Raw genomic sequence first — 12,434 nt, 5'->3', positions numbered from 1 at the left:
ATAGACAGACAGACAGACCGATCGATCGATCAATCGATCGATAGATAGATAAAGGTTTAATTGATTCAAGGTTAACATAAATCAAAGTTTAGGAAGTGGGGTCTCATGTAGGTAATAATACCTTTATTATGACCAGCCGAAATAATACAGTACAATGTGCAAACTTTTGAATCCTCCAGTTTGCACACTGTTATTTTGGTTGATCTTAATAAAAAATATTGAATAGCTTTTTGTTGTTAGTTTATAGCATGCAGAATAGTATTTACCCTTCAAGTTGTTTCACAATGATTTAAAGAGCCCATTTCTAATATTGTAATACTTTGTTCATCTATATGTGTGGCTCTGAGTTGGCAGCCACTTGAAGGAAGAAAGGTACCTGTAATTAATTTTCATAGGAAAGTATTGTCCACATAAAGTCTCACTTCAACTTTTTAGTGCAAAATATGTGCAAAATTCTCCAAGACAAAAATATTGTTTCGAATTTAGAAGACAGAATGAATGCTCTTACGATATAAAATCTTTCCACTGCTTGACATTGTCTACAGACAGTTTTTGTGTGTGTATGCATCATTTCATTTTTCAAGGGGGATTTTGTGCCTAGAAATAAAGCCTATTTTCATGAAAGATGCCATCATCATCTAGTATGTAGGCTGCATGTGGACAAACTCCTCAAGGGAAATTAATTACAGGTAAGTGATATTCTTGCTTTATAAATTGAGGGGGCAGATTGTGATATTAAAATGCTGTGGGGTTTTCAAACCTTTCTCAAATCTCAGAAAACGTTTGCATCTGGGAATGGGCAAAGGTTCTGTCCAATTCTTGTTTTGCACTAAGCACGTCACCATCCCTAAATTGACCTGCTTTTCCTTGAACCTGGGAGTCAGAAATCCCTTTTTCTCTTCTGTTTTTCTGCTGCAGAAATTCCCAACATTCCCATTTTGTGGGCTCCAGAGAGGGGTAAGCAACATCTTCAATCCCAGCCAATCATTTCTAATCTAGTTCTTTGCTAGTGTTTTGGTTTGTTTTATTTTGAAATCATTATTAAAAGCAGTTTTAGATGCGTTCACATTTATTTAATTTCCTTGTGGATTCTCATTTTTAAAATTTTGTTTATAGGAGGGTCCCCAGACCTCCCTAGGCACTAGGTTTCAGCTTCATTTCCATTTGTGTGCTGTACTCTTGTGGATTTTCATTGTACACTTTGTTGATCTAATGCTGTTATTGGAAGATGAGCATCCAGATTCTGGGGTTCTTTCACTTACAATATCCTTAGTTATTAAAAAAAATGAATGTCATCTTGCTGCCTGGCAATCTGTTCAAGAGCTTCTCTTTGTCCTTGCCAGGACCTTTACCTGATTATTCATGGGCATTGCCCTCTTGGTACTCTGCATTGTAAAAAAAGTATATGGCATTCATTGCTTTCTTTCTGCTTTGTCTACTTCTGGCTGTCTGGCATTGCAACCCAAGTTTTTCCGAATGATTGCCTGAAATGATCTTCTTCACCATTGATTGCCTGACATAGGACTATCAAAGGTACTGCCCATGACTACTTGCTGCCGTTTGTATATGACTGTTAATGGGCAGTTACCTCCTGCTGAACTTCTCCCCTCTTTTGACTGGCTAGCATTGCTCCCCTGCTGCTGTGTGCATCTGCTGACTTCATGGAATTGCTACCCTGATGCTTTGTGCACCTGCTGATTGATTGATACTGCTCTATCAACTGGTTGCGTGTCTGTCTTTTCCTTCCTGCCATGTCCGCTTGACCACTAGCTTACATTGACCCTGTGCTGCCCTTGAAATCTGACTTCACACCAGCATTGCTGTTTTATGCAATCCTGTCCATCTGCTGATTGTTTGCCATTCCTCTTTTGCTTCTTTACTGCTTCCAAACCTGCAAATAAAAATGTGAGGAAAATGCTCAGATATAGCACTAACACGCTCTTGTTCAAACTCATAAGCCCACATTTTTAAAACTTTATCTCTCTCTTTCCTATTTTCCCCATCAGAATACTCAATCTCAACCCCTAGAAAGATTGAGAGGGTCTGGATCTCATTTATAGCCTTTTCTTCAGCTATTTATCCCATAAATCTTTCTTGAGATGTGTAAAGATTTAGTAACAAGGATACTTGCTGTTTATAAATTGGTTCAGACTGTGCCTATTGGAATCATTCAATTTAGCTGCTTGGCATAGTTAATTATATGCCCATTTTATTGGTATTGAAATTCATTAATAAGATTATATTTGATGGATACAAATGAGATAAGGAATTGCAAAGGAGGCATGTCTGACCACTTGCTCCTAAGTTGAGAAACTTTGTTCTTATGTCCAGAGTATAGCAAGTAATAGCAGTGTTGGTTTTAAAGTCTGAGGGAAAATAATATGTAATGAATCCTGGCTTGTTTACTGATTACAGAAGAAGAACTTAACTGCAATAAAAGCAGAAAGATGAAAACAAATATGACTCCAGGATATGTTGTGTTGTGAAGCTTGTGAAATCTCACTGTTGATGTAGTTAGTATAATTAAAGCACACTTAACCTGTTCCAAAGGGAAAAGTAGAAAGATAATTCCATTCAATGACTGACCTTTTGGCAGTCTGGAGAGAGAGGTGGGGTTAGTGAGAAAATTGTTAAGCTTCACATTCTATCTAAATTGGTTAATTCTTAAAAACGTAGCAAAAGGGTATCAAGTTTTTTTAAAAAAATATTTAAAATAAAAAGAATTTTCTTTTTAAAATTTCCCTTTTTCACACTGCAGCACTCCCAATAGAAAATGGGAGGTTTCAGTTTCGGACGTACCCTTACAATGCTGAGAGTACTTATAATATTCACTACAAATCCTAAGGGCCAATTCTGCACTTTACACATTAAGCTGTGCTGCTTCTTGTTCCTGATATGTTCCTAATATCTTCTCTCTCTTCCTTTGCCTTGTGTGTACACATGACCTAAAACCTGACTGGACGAACATCCTCTCACTTTGCTAATTGGATGACATGCCTGCTGAAGCTTCCATTGATGGCTTCATGTTGAAGATCAGATATTTGAACGTTGCTAGAATCTGTTTTACAATATTGTAAAAAAAATCTTGGAATATTGTACAGCTACTTAAATTGTAAGGAATTCCAATCTTCCCTAAATCCCAGTCTTAGATCTCTGCCCAATTTAACTTTCACTGGGGGGTTTTCAATTTTCATATGGGAAATCCTTGCAAATTACTTCAGAGAAAATTCAGACTGTCTTGGAAAAATTCTCGTTCTTCTGTTCCAGAAATCTGCCCCTTGTTGATTCTTTTATCTCCAGTTAGCTTATAAATGCTGCTGAAAATCTTCGGTTTTAAGTTGAACCATTACTCTAACAGGTTGCCATCAGGTTAGATTTTTTTTTTAAAGGAAATCTAACTGCAGCCAAGTAGTTCTAGTTATCTGATATTCTTTAACCTGAAAATTATATCTGACAAAATTTGTTTCTTGATTAAGTACAGTGGATTTCCAACTGGGATAGTAAATTACACACAAATTCTACAGTTTATTTTATATATAATACCAATATGTATTCATTTTAGAAGAAGGTGTAGATTTTTTGTAATTGAGGCAAATGTATTTTTATTTATAATTTCTTTTCCACCTTGAAAACAGCCTGTGTAGCATTCCCAATATTCAGCTCATAATCATATTCTGTTCTCAGTTTTTGTCCTATTTCAGGGCTGCTTTGTCTTATCTACTTATCTGTGGTATCATAACATATTTTTTTAAAAAAATCTGTGGCCTTACATGTCTGAATCTGAATTACCACTCTTCATTCAAAGTAATTTTTTCTGTTACGATGTCTTTTTCAGGGGAGTTTCTTTTCATATAGATCAGAAGCTTAATATTTTTGAACTGATAGCTTTTGGATGAATTTCTTGCTAAAATAAGAGTTTTGTATTATTTCAGTCTGTTAAAATAGAAATTCAAATCCTGATTTCTTGTACGCATACTTTAATTCTTATCTTTTAAAGCTCCCTAGTTGTGTATTCAGTAATTTTATCTATTATAGATTCTTATGCTATCGTACTTCTAAAAATATATCTGTGAACAGTGGCACAAAATTTCCCTAACAGAAGTTCTTGATCCTCCTAATAACTCAGAAGCTCTCTCTGCTTTGCAGTGTAATCACTGAATATTCTGAACATAATGTCACATGTATTCCCTTCTTCTTAAACCTAAAAAAATGTCCCTTTGTTTCTTATATTTTATATGAAAATATTAGTATATTCTTCCTGAAATATCCAGTGACTATTAAGAGACAGCAGTCTTCCATAAATATTTAATGAGGCAGTATAGATGTAACATTGTTTGTGAGTGGACTTCTGTGATTATTTTTTCTCATATGTATTTCTCAAACAAGACTGTGGCTTGGAGCAATGATAATCTTCCTTTAAATCTTGATTAAGAAGTTATCTGTCTATACTGTAATACCAGAAGATGTACACAGTTGTTTTTGTAAATCAGATAAAAGCGTCAATATCAACTGTAGTCAAGACTAAGAACACCACCAAAATTAAAATTTTCTGACTTCTTCAAGATTTTTCTTTCCCTTCTAACCAGGTACATCTATTTTTCCCAACCCATGACTTCCAGTCTCTTTTGCAATCTGCTGCCTGCAATTTTCATGGTATCAATAGCACCTTAATTCCTCTAGTGTTTACTTTGAGAAGACTGAATTATTTGTATAGTGCCTATTTTAATCAACATTTGATGCAACCAAAATTTCAGGCAAAGCATACCTGAAATGGTAGTTCTTGCTTATGTGTATCCCCCACCCCGGTCAACCTTGTTTTATGGTAGCTGTGGGTCTGGTGTTCCTTTGCCTCCAGTTTTCACTTTTGCAAAGGTTTTATATTTAATCCTTTGCTTCATCATTGCAGCTTCCTTTCCAATGATGAAATACAGGAACTAATGAAGAAAGAATACATTTCAAAATTGAACTTGAAATAGGAGTGTAAGCAGTCATATTAGGAACATATTGGTTATTACTAACTACATCAACACGTACCGACAACTCAGCATCTAGGGTTGCCATTCCCCCTCCAGGTGATTCCTCACTCCGAGCCCCCTCCCCATGGTGCTGTTCAGCTGGCTGGTGAGAGACTTAGTAGCAGCAGAGGCTGGAGGGAGGCTGGCATCAATGCAATGATGTCACTTCCAGAAGTGATGTCCCCACATTGCTGACAATCGCAGAGACGCTCTGGTATTTGGGCAAACTCTATGGTAAAAATTGGCTTCTACCATAGAGGTTTTGCCCAAATACCAGAGTGTCCCTTCATTTGTCAGTGACGTGACAACGTCAATTCCGGAAGTGACTTCATCACATCGATGCCAGTCTCCCTCTGGCCTCCATCTGCCACTAGTAAGTCCCTCTGTCCCCCTGGCAATCTTATCACCATCCCCTTCCATAAAAATCCTCCCAGTGATGGCCTATCTAGTCCTTGTATTTCTTTGAAGCAGCCACCCACTACGATAAGCTTAAATGAAAAAATGAGTTTGGCTAAAACTGTTGTGGTTCTGGCATTAGTTGCTGAAGCATGTTTTAAGGATCTTCAGCTGAGACATCTAAAGAACTAGATATCACAATTATCCAGGAGTCATCAAACTATACCAAAATAGCTGGACCAAGGTATCTCCAGAAGTGACAATTATCTACAAACATTAATCTCTCCACTCTCAATACACATGCCACATGAGGCAATATTGCAAAGAACATTTATGGTCCAGTTTTAAAATACATACAGCCCTTTTGGGAAACAAGAGAATGCTTATGGTATTGAATATTATTAAATCAAGCCAATACAGAAGTAGTTCTTGGTATGCAGCATGCACTCTGCACCTTTAAACATGGCACAAGTATGCAGCTAGGAAATAGAATCTAGTAGTAGTGGTAGTAAATGCTCAGCCCAAAATGTAAATGTACCACATCTAGAGATGCTGTCATATTACATATACAGATAGTATATTCTATGTACTCAGAGGAAAAGGCCTGAATGTGCTAATATCATTATATCCAATCTGTCTGCGGATGTCAAGTTGATACTTTTGTTTTGAGATGAGAGTCCAAAATAGCATTACTTTTGGTTTTAGGATTGAAGAAGTAGCTATACTTAAACAACCAGTGTGTTCTGATCAATACAAACACCAGAAATCATAATCACATAAAGAACTTCCCCCCCCCCCTAAAATGAGGATGGTAGTGAAGCTCTCCAAGCTGTTCTCTGAAGAATTTGTAAAATATTGTAAGGGTTTTATTGAAAAATCCTTCTTTAGATGCCATCAATTTGAACCACTGTTGGTCTGTCCTGAATATGGGATTCATGGGGTAAAATGCTTGAGAATAGTGGTGGAAACTTCTGAATGACACTGATTATTACACCAGTTGTCTGCATCTTTCTGAACTTATTTTTGACCCAATTTCTGGAAGGAGACAGTCTTAGTCAGGCTGGTAGATGACATTGGCTAGGAACTAGAAAAGAACAATAGAACCCTATAAAGTCATCTATATCTTTTAGAAATTTTCAGTTTTATAGTCTTGGCTGGGGTGCAGTTTGGAAGCAGTGTTTTGATGTTGCAATTGTTCATGAAGAGCAGTTCCCTCAATGTGTTCCTGGGTGACTGCTGCTTGACATCATGGAGTTTGGAGTCTGATTGATTAGAATTTGTATTGTCCCATGTACTGCTTAAATCTACATGAAACTGCTTGGAAAGTTTTCTGGAGATTTGGTGTTTAGGGTATATTTATTTGTATTTTTATAATCACTGTGCCCCTTTTCTCCTTAAAAGGAGCCAAATCAATGTATAGAAAATGTAATCTAAGGCTCCAAGCTATTTACAGGCAGCATACCTAAAGGGCCCCCTCCTCCCATGTAAGCCTAACCTTATGCTTAGATCTTTGGCCCAAGACCTGGTTCCATGACCTTTCACTGTGGTCTAAAGTATGGCTAATGGGCAAACAAGATAGACCTTTTCCATGGTGGCACCATGCTTTAGAAATCTGCTTTGGGAGGCTTGTCCAGCCCCTTCTTTGCTTTTACATACCAGGTCACAATGTTATTTTTTGACACACATTTTTACTTCAGTGGTAAATGACTACTGTTCCTTGCCTTTGAGACTGATTGTTGCTGTTTATCAGATTCTGTCTTTGTTTTACTGATTTTTAGTTTTATTCTTTTAATCGATTGCTATTATGATTGATAGCCACTTCAGGAGTCCTATGAAGATGGGAAGGGGGAATAAAAGTAATTTAGTTTAATAACACATTAAACAGTTATGTTTACCATTTTGGCTTAGTGTTAAGTTCTAGCTAGTCTTAGAGCTTGATGTGGGTGGACTAAAAGTCTTCCAAATCCAGGATAATCCATTTTGGCAGAAAGGGTAAGGATGAGCTAGCAGCTGACTTCTTCACTTCATTTATCTGTTGCGATAAATGTTTTAGTATTCTAACATAACACTACTCGAAGCATCCCTGGAAGTTTTTTTTCATGTCTTGATATTAAAGGATCATTGTGTTCCACACAAAATGGACTAAACATTCTTAAAAGTTCATAAAGCCATATAAATCAGACAAGCAGGTGCCAAAGGTACATCATCAGAACATGCATTCATGCCAGTATCTAACCCAGAGTGGATCTGGGCAATTGTGTCTCCAAAGTAAATAGCAAATTGATCACGACAAGTCAGCGTGGTCAGAATGCAGTTCCCTGGGTTATAATGTAAAAGCTCTTGAACCATACGAAACAGCTGAGTTGAACCATTACGTGCAGGCTCAATGGTGGTGGAGAAATGCTGCCTTTTCACCACCATTACATTGGTGTTTGTGTACAACTTTGGTCTGATCAGAAGAGTATAGCTTAGGCAGGCTGTATCAAATAGTTTGATTAAATTCAGATGGGAGAATCTTTTGTCGGGAATGCTAATTTGGGGAACTTTTCTTTCTTTAGCAAATGCTAATGTAGTAGTTTCCTTTTGTGGTTAAAGATGCACTGATTAATCACTGAGAGTCCTTGATTAACAATCTGTTGGCCAGACACTCGGCAATGTGAGACTTCTCCATTCTATTCCACTTAATATGATTAAGTTAGTTACTCCTTCTGCTTTTTTTTTTGTGAGTGCCAAAACTGATGCCAAGACAGAAAGAAGAGAAAGTGATTCAGGCTCAAGATGGGTCGGGGGCGATAGAGGAAAGGCTGTCGTGTAAAACAATATGTTCAAATTGATGTAGTAACTAGCGCTATCAGTTTAGATTTAAGAAATGCAGTTTACAGCTCCTGCTTCACCACATTTCAATGGGCAACTGTAGAACAAATCACCATCCCCCAGTCTAAGGTATCCAAGTTATTGTGAAGGCCAGTGAGAACCCTATATAGCTAACTTGAGCTCCTTAGAGAAAATGGGAAACATTAATACGTATAAAATAATGTGCCAAAACCATGTTTTGGAGCAAGATTCAGATATGCCAAAGGCTTATGTGCTTGGTAAGGAGTTCCATGTATTTACTTAACTTCATTCCAAAGTATGGGAGCTCTAAATAATTTGGTGACACCCCTTCTGTAAAATCATTTACACTTGGAAAACCAAATCCAGAAGAAAGTGAATGGCTTGCCAGATCTATAACTGGGGGAGAATTTTGTGGATTTAATCTCATACATTTAACAATGACTACATTATAAACTATACGAACTGTGCATCTGAGGAACACATTAAAATATTCATTATGGTAAAGAAAGAGGTTCAACATTTTGGTGAAAGTGTACAACTCTGGAATCCTGATCAGATTTCCACAACTGGTGGTAAAGTTTTGCTTTAGCTATAGGTAGTTTGGCAGAGGAGACTCTATGAATTTAAGTGAATAACCTTGGTTTTACAAAAAATGTAAGAGTAATTTCAAATGGCATTGCCATGAAAGGTGCAATACAAATACTGTGCAAACTATTTCAGTAAAGTTGTGTTATCTCTGTATCATTCTGCTTTGTAAATATTTCTAAGCATGGTTGAATTTTATTCATCAGATATCACATACAGATTCATAGTTATCTGTTTTCAGCAGTCCTTTATTAATAAAGAAGTAAAATATACAAGGCTAAACATTTGGCTAGCTTAATATGTTCTACATCAGTTAAACATCTGTGTGTCCTTTTCTTTCTCTTATTGTGGTTGCTTTTAAATGCTAAATTTACAAGGTATTTTTACTGAAATTGATTGAGTTAGTCACATTGTTAGAGAGTATTTTAATTTCAGTTGGCTTAGTTGCTTAAACTTTCTCTGGCAATATTATTGCAGTCTCCTTAGTTGCAAGGCTTCCAATTTAAACAGGGCATTAAAAACAATGACCCTATCTTTTGTTTATGTTTTTTAACATCCAGCCAGTTCAAGAGTTCTGGAGAACTTAAGAACTTTCAGAACACAAGAATTTGCATTCTGTAGTTTGGTTCAGATGCAATGCACATCCGTGGGTTAACTGAACAAAGTTATTTGATCATGCAAACCTGTACCACCACACTAACTATAGTTAGCTCAAGTATGTCAAACAGGATGTGAAGCTGGTTTATCAACCACAGTTAAGTTTAACTGTGTTTACACATGAGATGCCATCTTGGTATCCTGGCTTAATCCTTGTTTGATTTCCTGCTGACACTTTATGCCTACAGAGGCAGCTGGCAGGAGCTGCTCAAAACAAAACCACTCTTGCCTCTTGCTAGCTCTTGTTAGCTCCAAGCATCTCCTTGGGTACTAGGTCTGCCTTGGAGCATACTCCTCACTCCACCCCTGCCTCTACTCTTTTAAGCAGACAGCAACACGGTAGGCTCCTTCCATGTATCCCTAATAGAAAAAAACAATGCCAATGCCTTGGGTACTAGGTCTGCCTTGGAACATACTCCTCACTCCACCCCTGCCTCTACTCTTTTAAGCAGACAGCAACACGGTAGGCTCCTTCCATGTATCCCTAATAGAAAAAAACAATGCCAATGTATCCATGTATCCCTAAGAGAAAAAAGCAATGCCAATTTCTGAATGCCAGTGGAGCCCTGGCTGTCTGAATGGCCTGTGCTCAGCTAACAAAGTTCACATTTATTACAGTGAGATAGTGGACTTAGAGAGGGGGGGTAAGCCAACTTCCCCAATGTTTCCTATTCCTTTTGTGTCTAATTAATCTAAATTAGCATTCACAGCTGTTACTGCCTGGTACTTCCTTATTGGAGATATTAGTATATCAGAGTTACAGTTAGGAAAACATAGACTCATGCACAGCAAACACACTTGAAAAAAAGATAAAAACTTTTATTGAGGTAATTTCACATCCACTTTGTAGCAGAAAGGAGACAGAAGCCTAATCTAAAGAATACCTTTCCCTTGCACAAATGGCTAGCTAATCCAGCTTCGTGAGTATGGACGTGTATGTGCCTGGGCATGTCCCTGGCATGGTCTCACAGGAGAGTCCCACAGAAACATCTTACCTGTTGCCAAACCAGAAGGAGTGAGAAAGAGAGAGAGAGAGAAAAAACACAAAGGACACAGGAAGAGGAGATGTCAGAGAGAAGCACCCAGCTTAGACAAGGAGAGACATTCTATTCAATTAGAAGATAACACATAAACACAATCTGCTTGTAGTGCAAATAGAAATATAGTGGCCTCCAGTGTCCAGGCATGTTGAGTTGCATTTACTCCAACAATTTTTTCTGTTCAGTAAAGTGCATTTAACACAACTCACCTGTGTGTTATGTGAGTGAAAACTGCAGCAACAAAGCCAGGTTTTACCAAGATGGGATTCTCTGGTCATATGTCAGCCCAATCCTGGTTTTGCTAACTATCGAAAGCTTAAAATAAGTTATGGTTTTGTGTTACATCTGAACTGTCCTGTGTTGTGGTATTTGGTTAGTCTAAAACTTGCATTTGGTTAGTCTTAAAACTTGCACTATTATGTTAACAAAACCAGAGGTGATGTCGGTATTTCCACAATAATGTTTTTATTTGTGCACTGATTGTGTAAAGTGCCACCAAGTCACAGCCAACCTATGGAGACCCTATAGGGTTTTCAAGGGAAGTGATTAAGCAGAGGTGGTTTGCCATTTCCTTCCTCTGCAAAGTCTTCCTTGGAGGTCTCCCATCCAAGAACCGACCCTGCTTAGCTTCCAAGCTCTGACAAGATTGGACTATACAATATCATTCCAGACCCCCAAATGCTTCAATCCTCGAAATCAAACAAAGTTCTAGATGTTGACCTGCAGTTGGAAAAGGCTAGTCAGTGCTTCCATTATGTAAATGTGTAGTTGTAAGCACTTGGAGAATAATTTTATTATTCATTAATGCCGTTTGATGATTAAATTTTAGATACTGAAATATTAATGATAATTTATATTTCAAGCTATACTATACCATTCCACATCCTGTGTACTGATTAAGGCATGTGTAATTCTCTAATAATTCACCACAGATACAGTATCCGTGTAGAGGTTTCCTATACGCTCAGTGCACATACCATCTTTATGTGGGTATGTGCACAAGAAGTGCAATAGGCCACTGAGAAAAATGGGAGGTGTAGAGACAGTGGAGTATGAGTGATTTGCATTATGTGGAGTTAGAAGACTGGATTTTGGAGGGGCATAAAACTCATACCTCTTGGGAAGTGCCCAATGAACTCATCTTAACAGCCTGTTATGCTGTCTGCCTAGGCAGCTGCACATCTAGATATGCAGGGGCTCTATTAAGCCTATGGGAATCCTCTGCCCATGGCACTATGCTTATCCCATGATGGCCTGGATTGTGCTCATTATGTTTTAGAAATTTGTAAGTGTGAAACTATTGTGATTTAGTCATATTAGAGAGAAATTACCTTAACACTAGACTGAGAAAAAAGAAGCAAATGCAGAGCTTTATACAGCCAGTTGGCAGTCAGCCATTCTCTAAGCAATGTCAGCTACATCAGGAATGCCTAAAATATACCCATTTGAATGAGGTCAATATGCTGTCAGCCAAACAAAATGGGATCTCAAACTGAGCAGAAAGGTTTCTGTACTATTTATATCACAAATGTAATGGAAAAGATCTTAAGCCCACATCTGTGCGCTGTATGCTTACTGTAGTTAAGTCTTGGGAGTACTAGTCTCTTCTAGTAACTCTTCTTAAATATGGAGAGTAGTTGCCATTTCACAGTTCTCTCTTTCTCCATGTTCATTATTGTTGTCTCTCAATCCTTTTCCATTTTTTCAGTCAGGAGAAAAATAAAACATACAATCCAAATTCTTCAGTACGGAATTGCTGATCTCAAACTTGCCCCTTTATTTGGCAGTTATAATATAATAAACTGTGGAAGTCCCAGAATTTAGTTACGCCTATGAAGGTCATTGACTGGAGTTCCAACATGTCACTAATCTATAGTATATGTTCTCATGTTTTAGAGAAGTACAA

The 12,434-nt window shown here is 37.5% G+C and overlaps 1 protein-coding gene across 16 annotated transcripts in view; it reads left to right on the top strand.

The window, feature by feature from the left end:
• Positions 1-12,434, top strand: part of GPHN (gephyrin) — a 321,466-nt gene that overhangs the window by 158,035 nt on the left and 150,997 nt on the right. For 9 of the 16 annotated variants that reach the window (XM_056850801.1, XM_056850800.1, XM_056850799.1 and 6 more), the window contains exon 5: positions 919-957. The exons of the other annotated variants lie outside the window; for them this stretch is intronic. In XM_056850801.1, coding sequence (XP_056706779.1) covers positions 919-957 — 39 coding nt within the window. The remainder of the gene's footprint in view (positions 1-918; positions 958-12,434) is intronic. 16 annotated transcript variants of the gene reach the window in all.

This window comes from Euleptes europaea, chromosome 6, assembly GCF_029931775.1.
Source record: "Euleptes europaea isolate rEulEur1 chromosome 6, rEulEur1.hap1, whole genome shotgun sequence".
Taxonomy (NCBI): domain Eukaryota; kingdom Metazoa; phylum Chordata; class Lepidosauria; order Squamata; family Sphaerodactylidae; genus Euleptes; species Euleptes europaea.
Note: the sequence above shows the minus strand (reverse complement) of the source record. Positions and strands in the feature narration are given on the sequence as shown.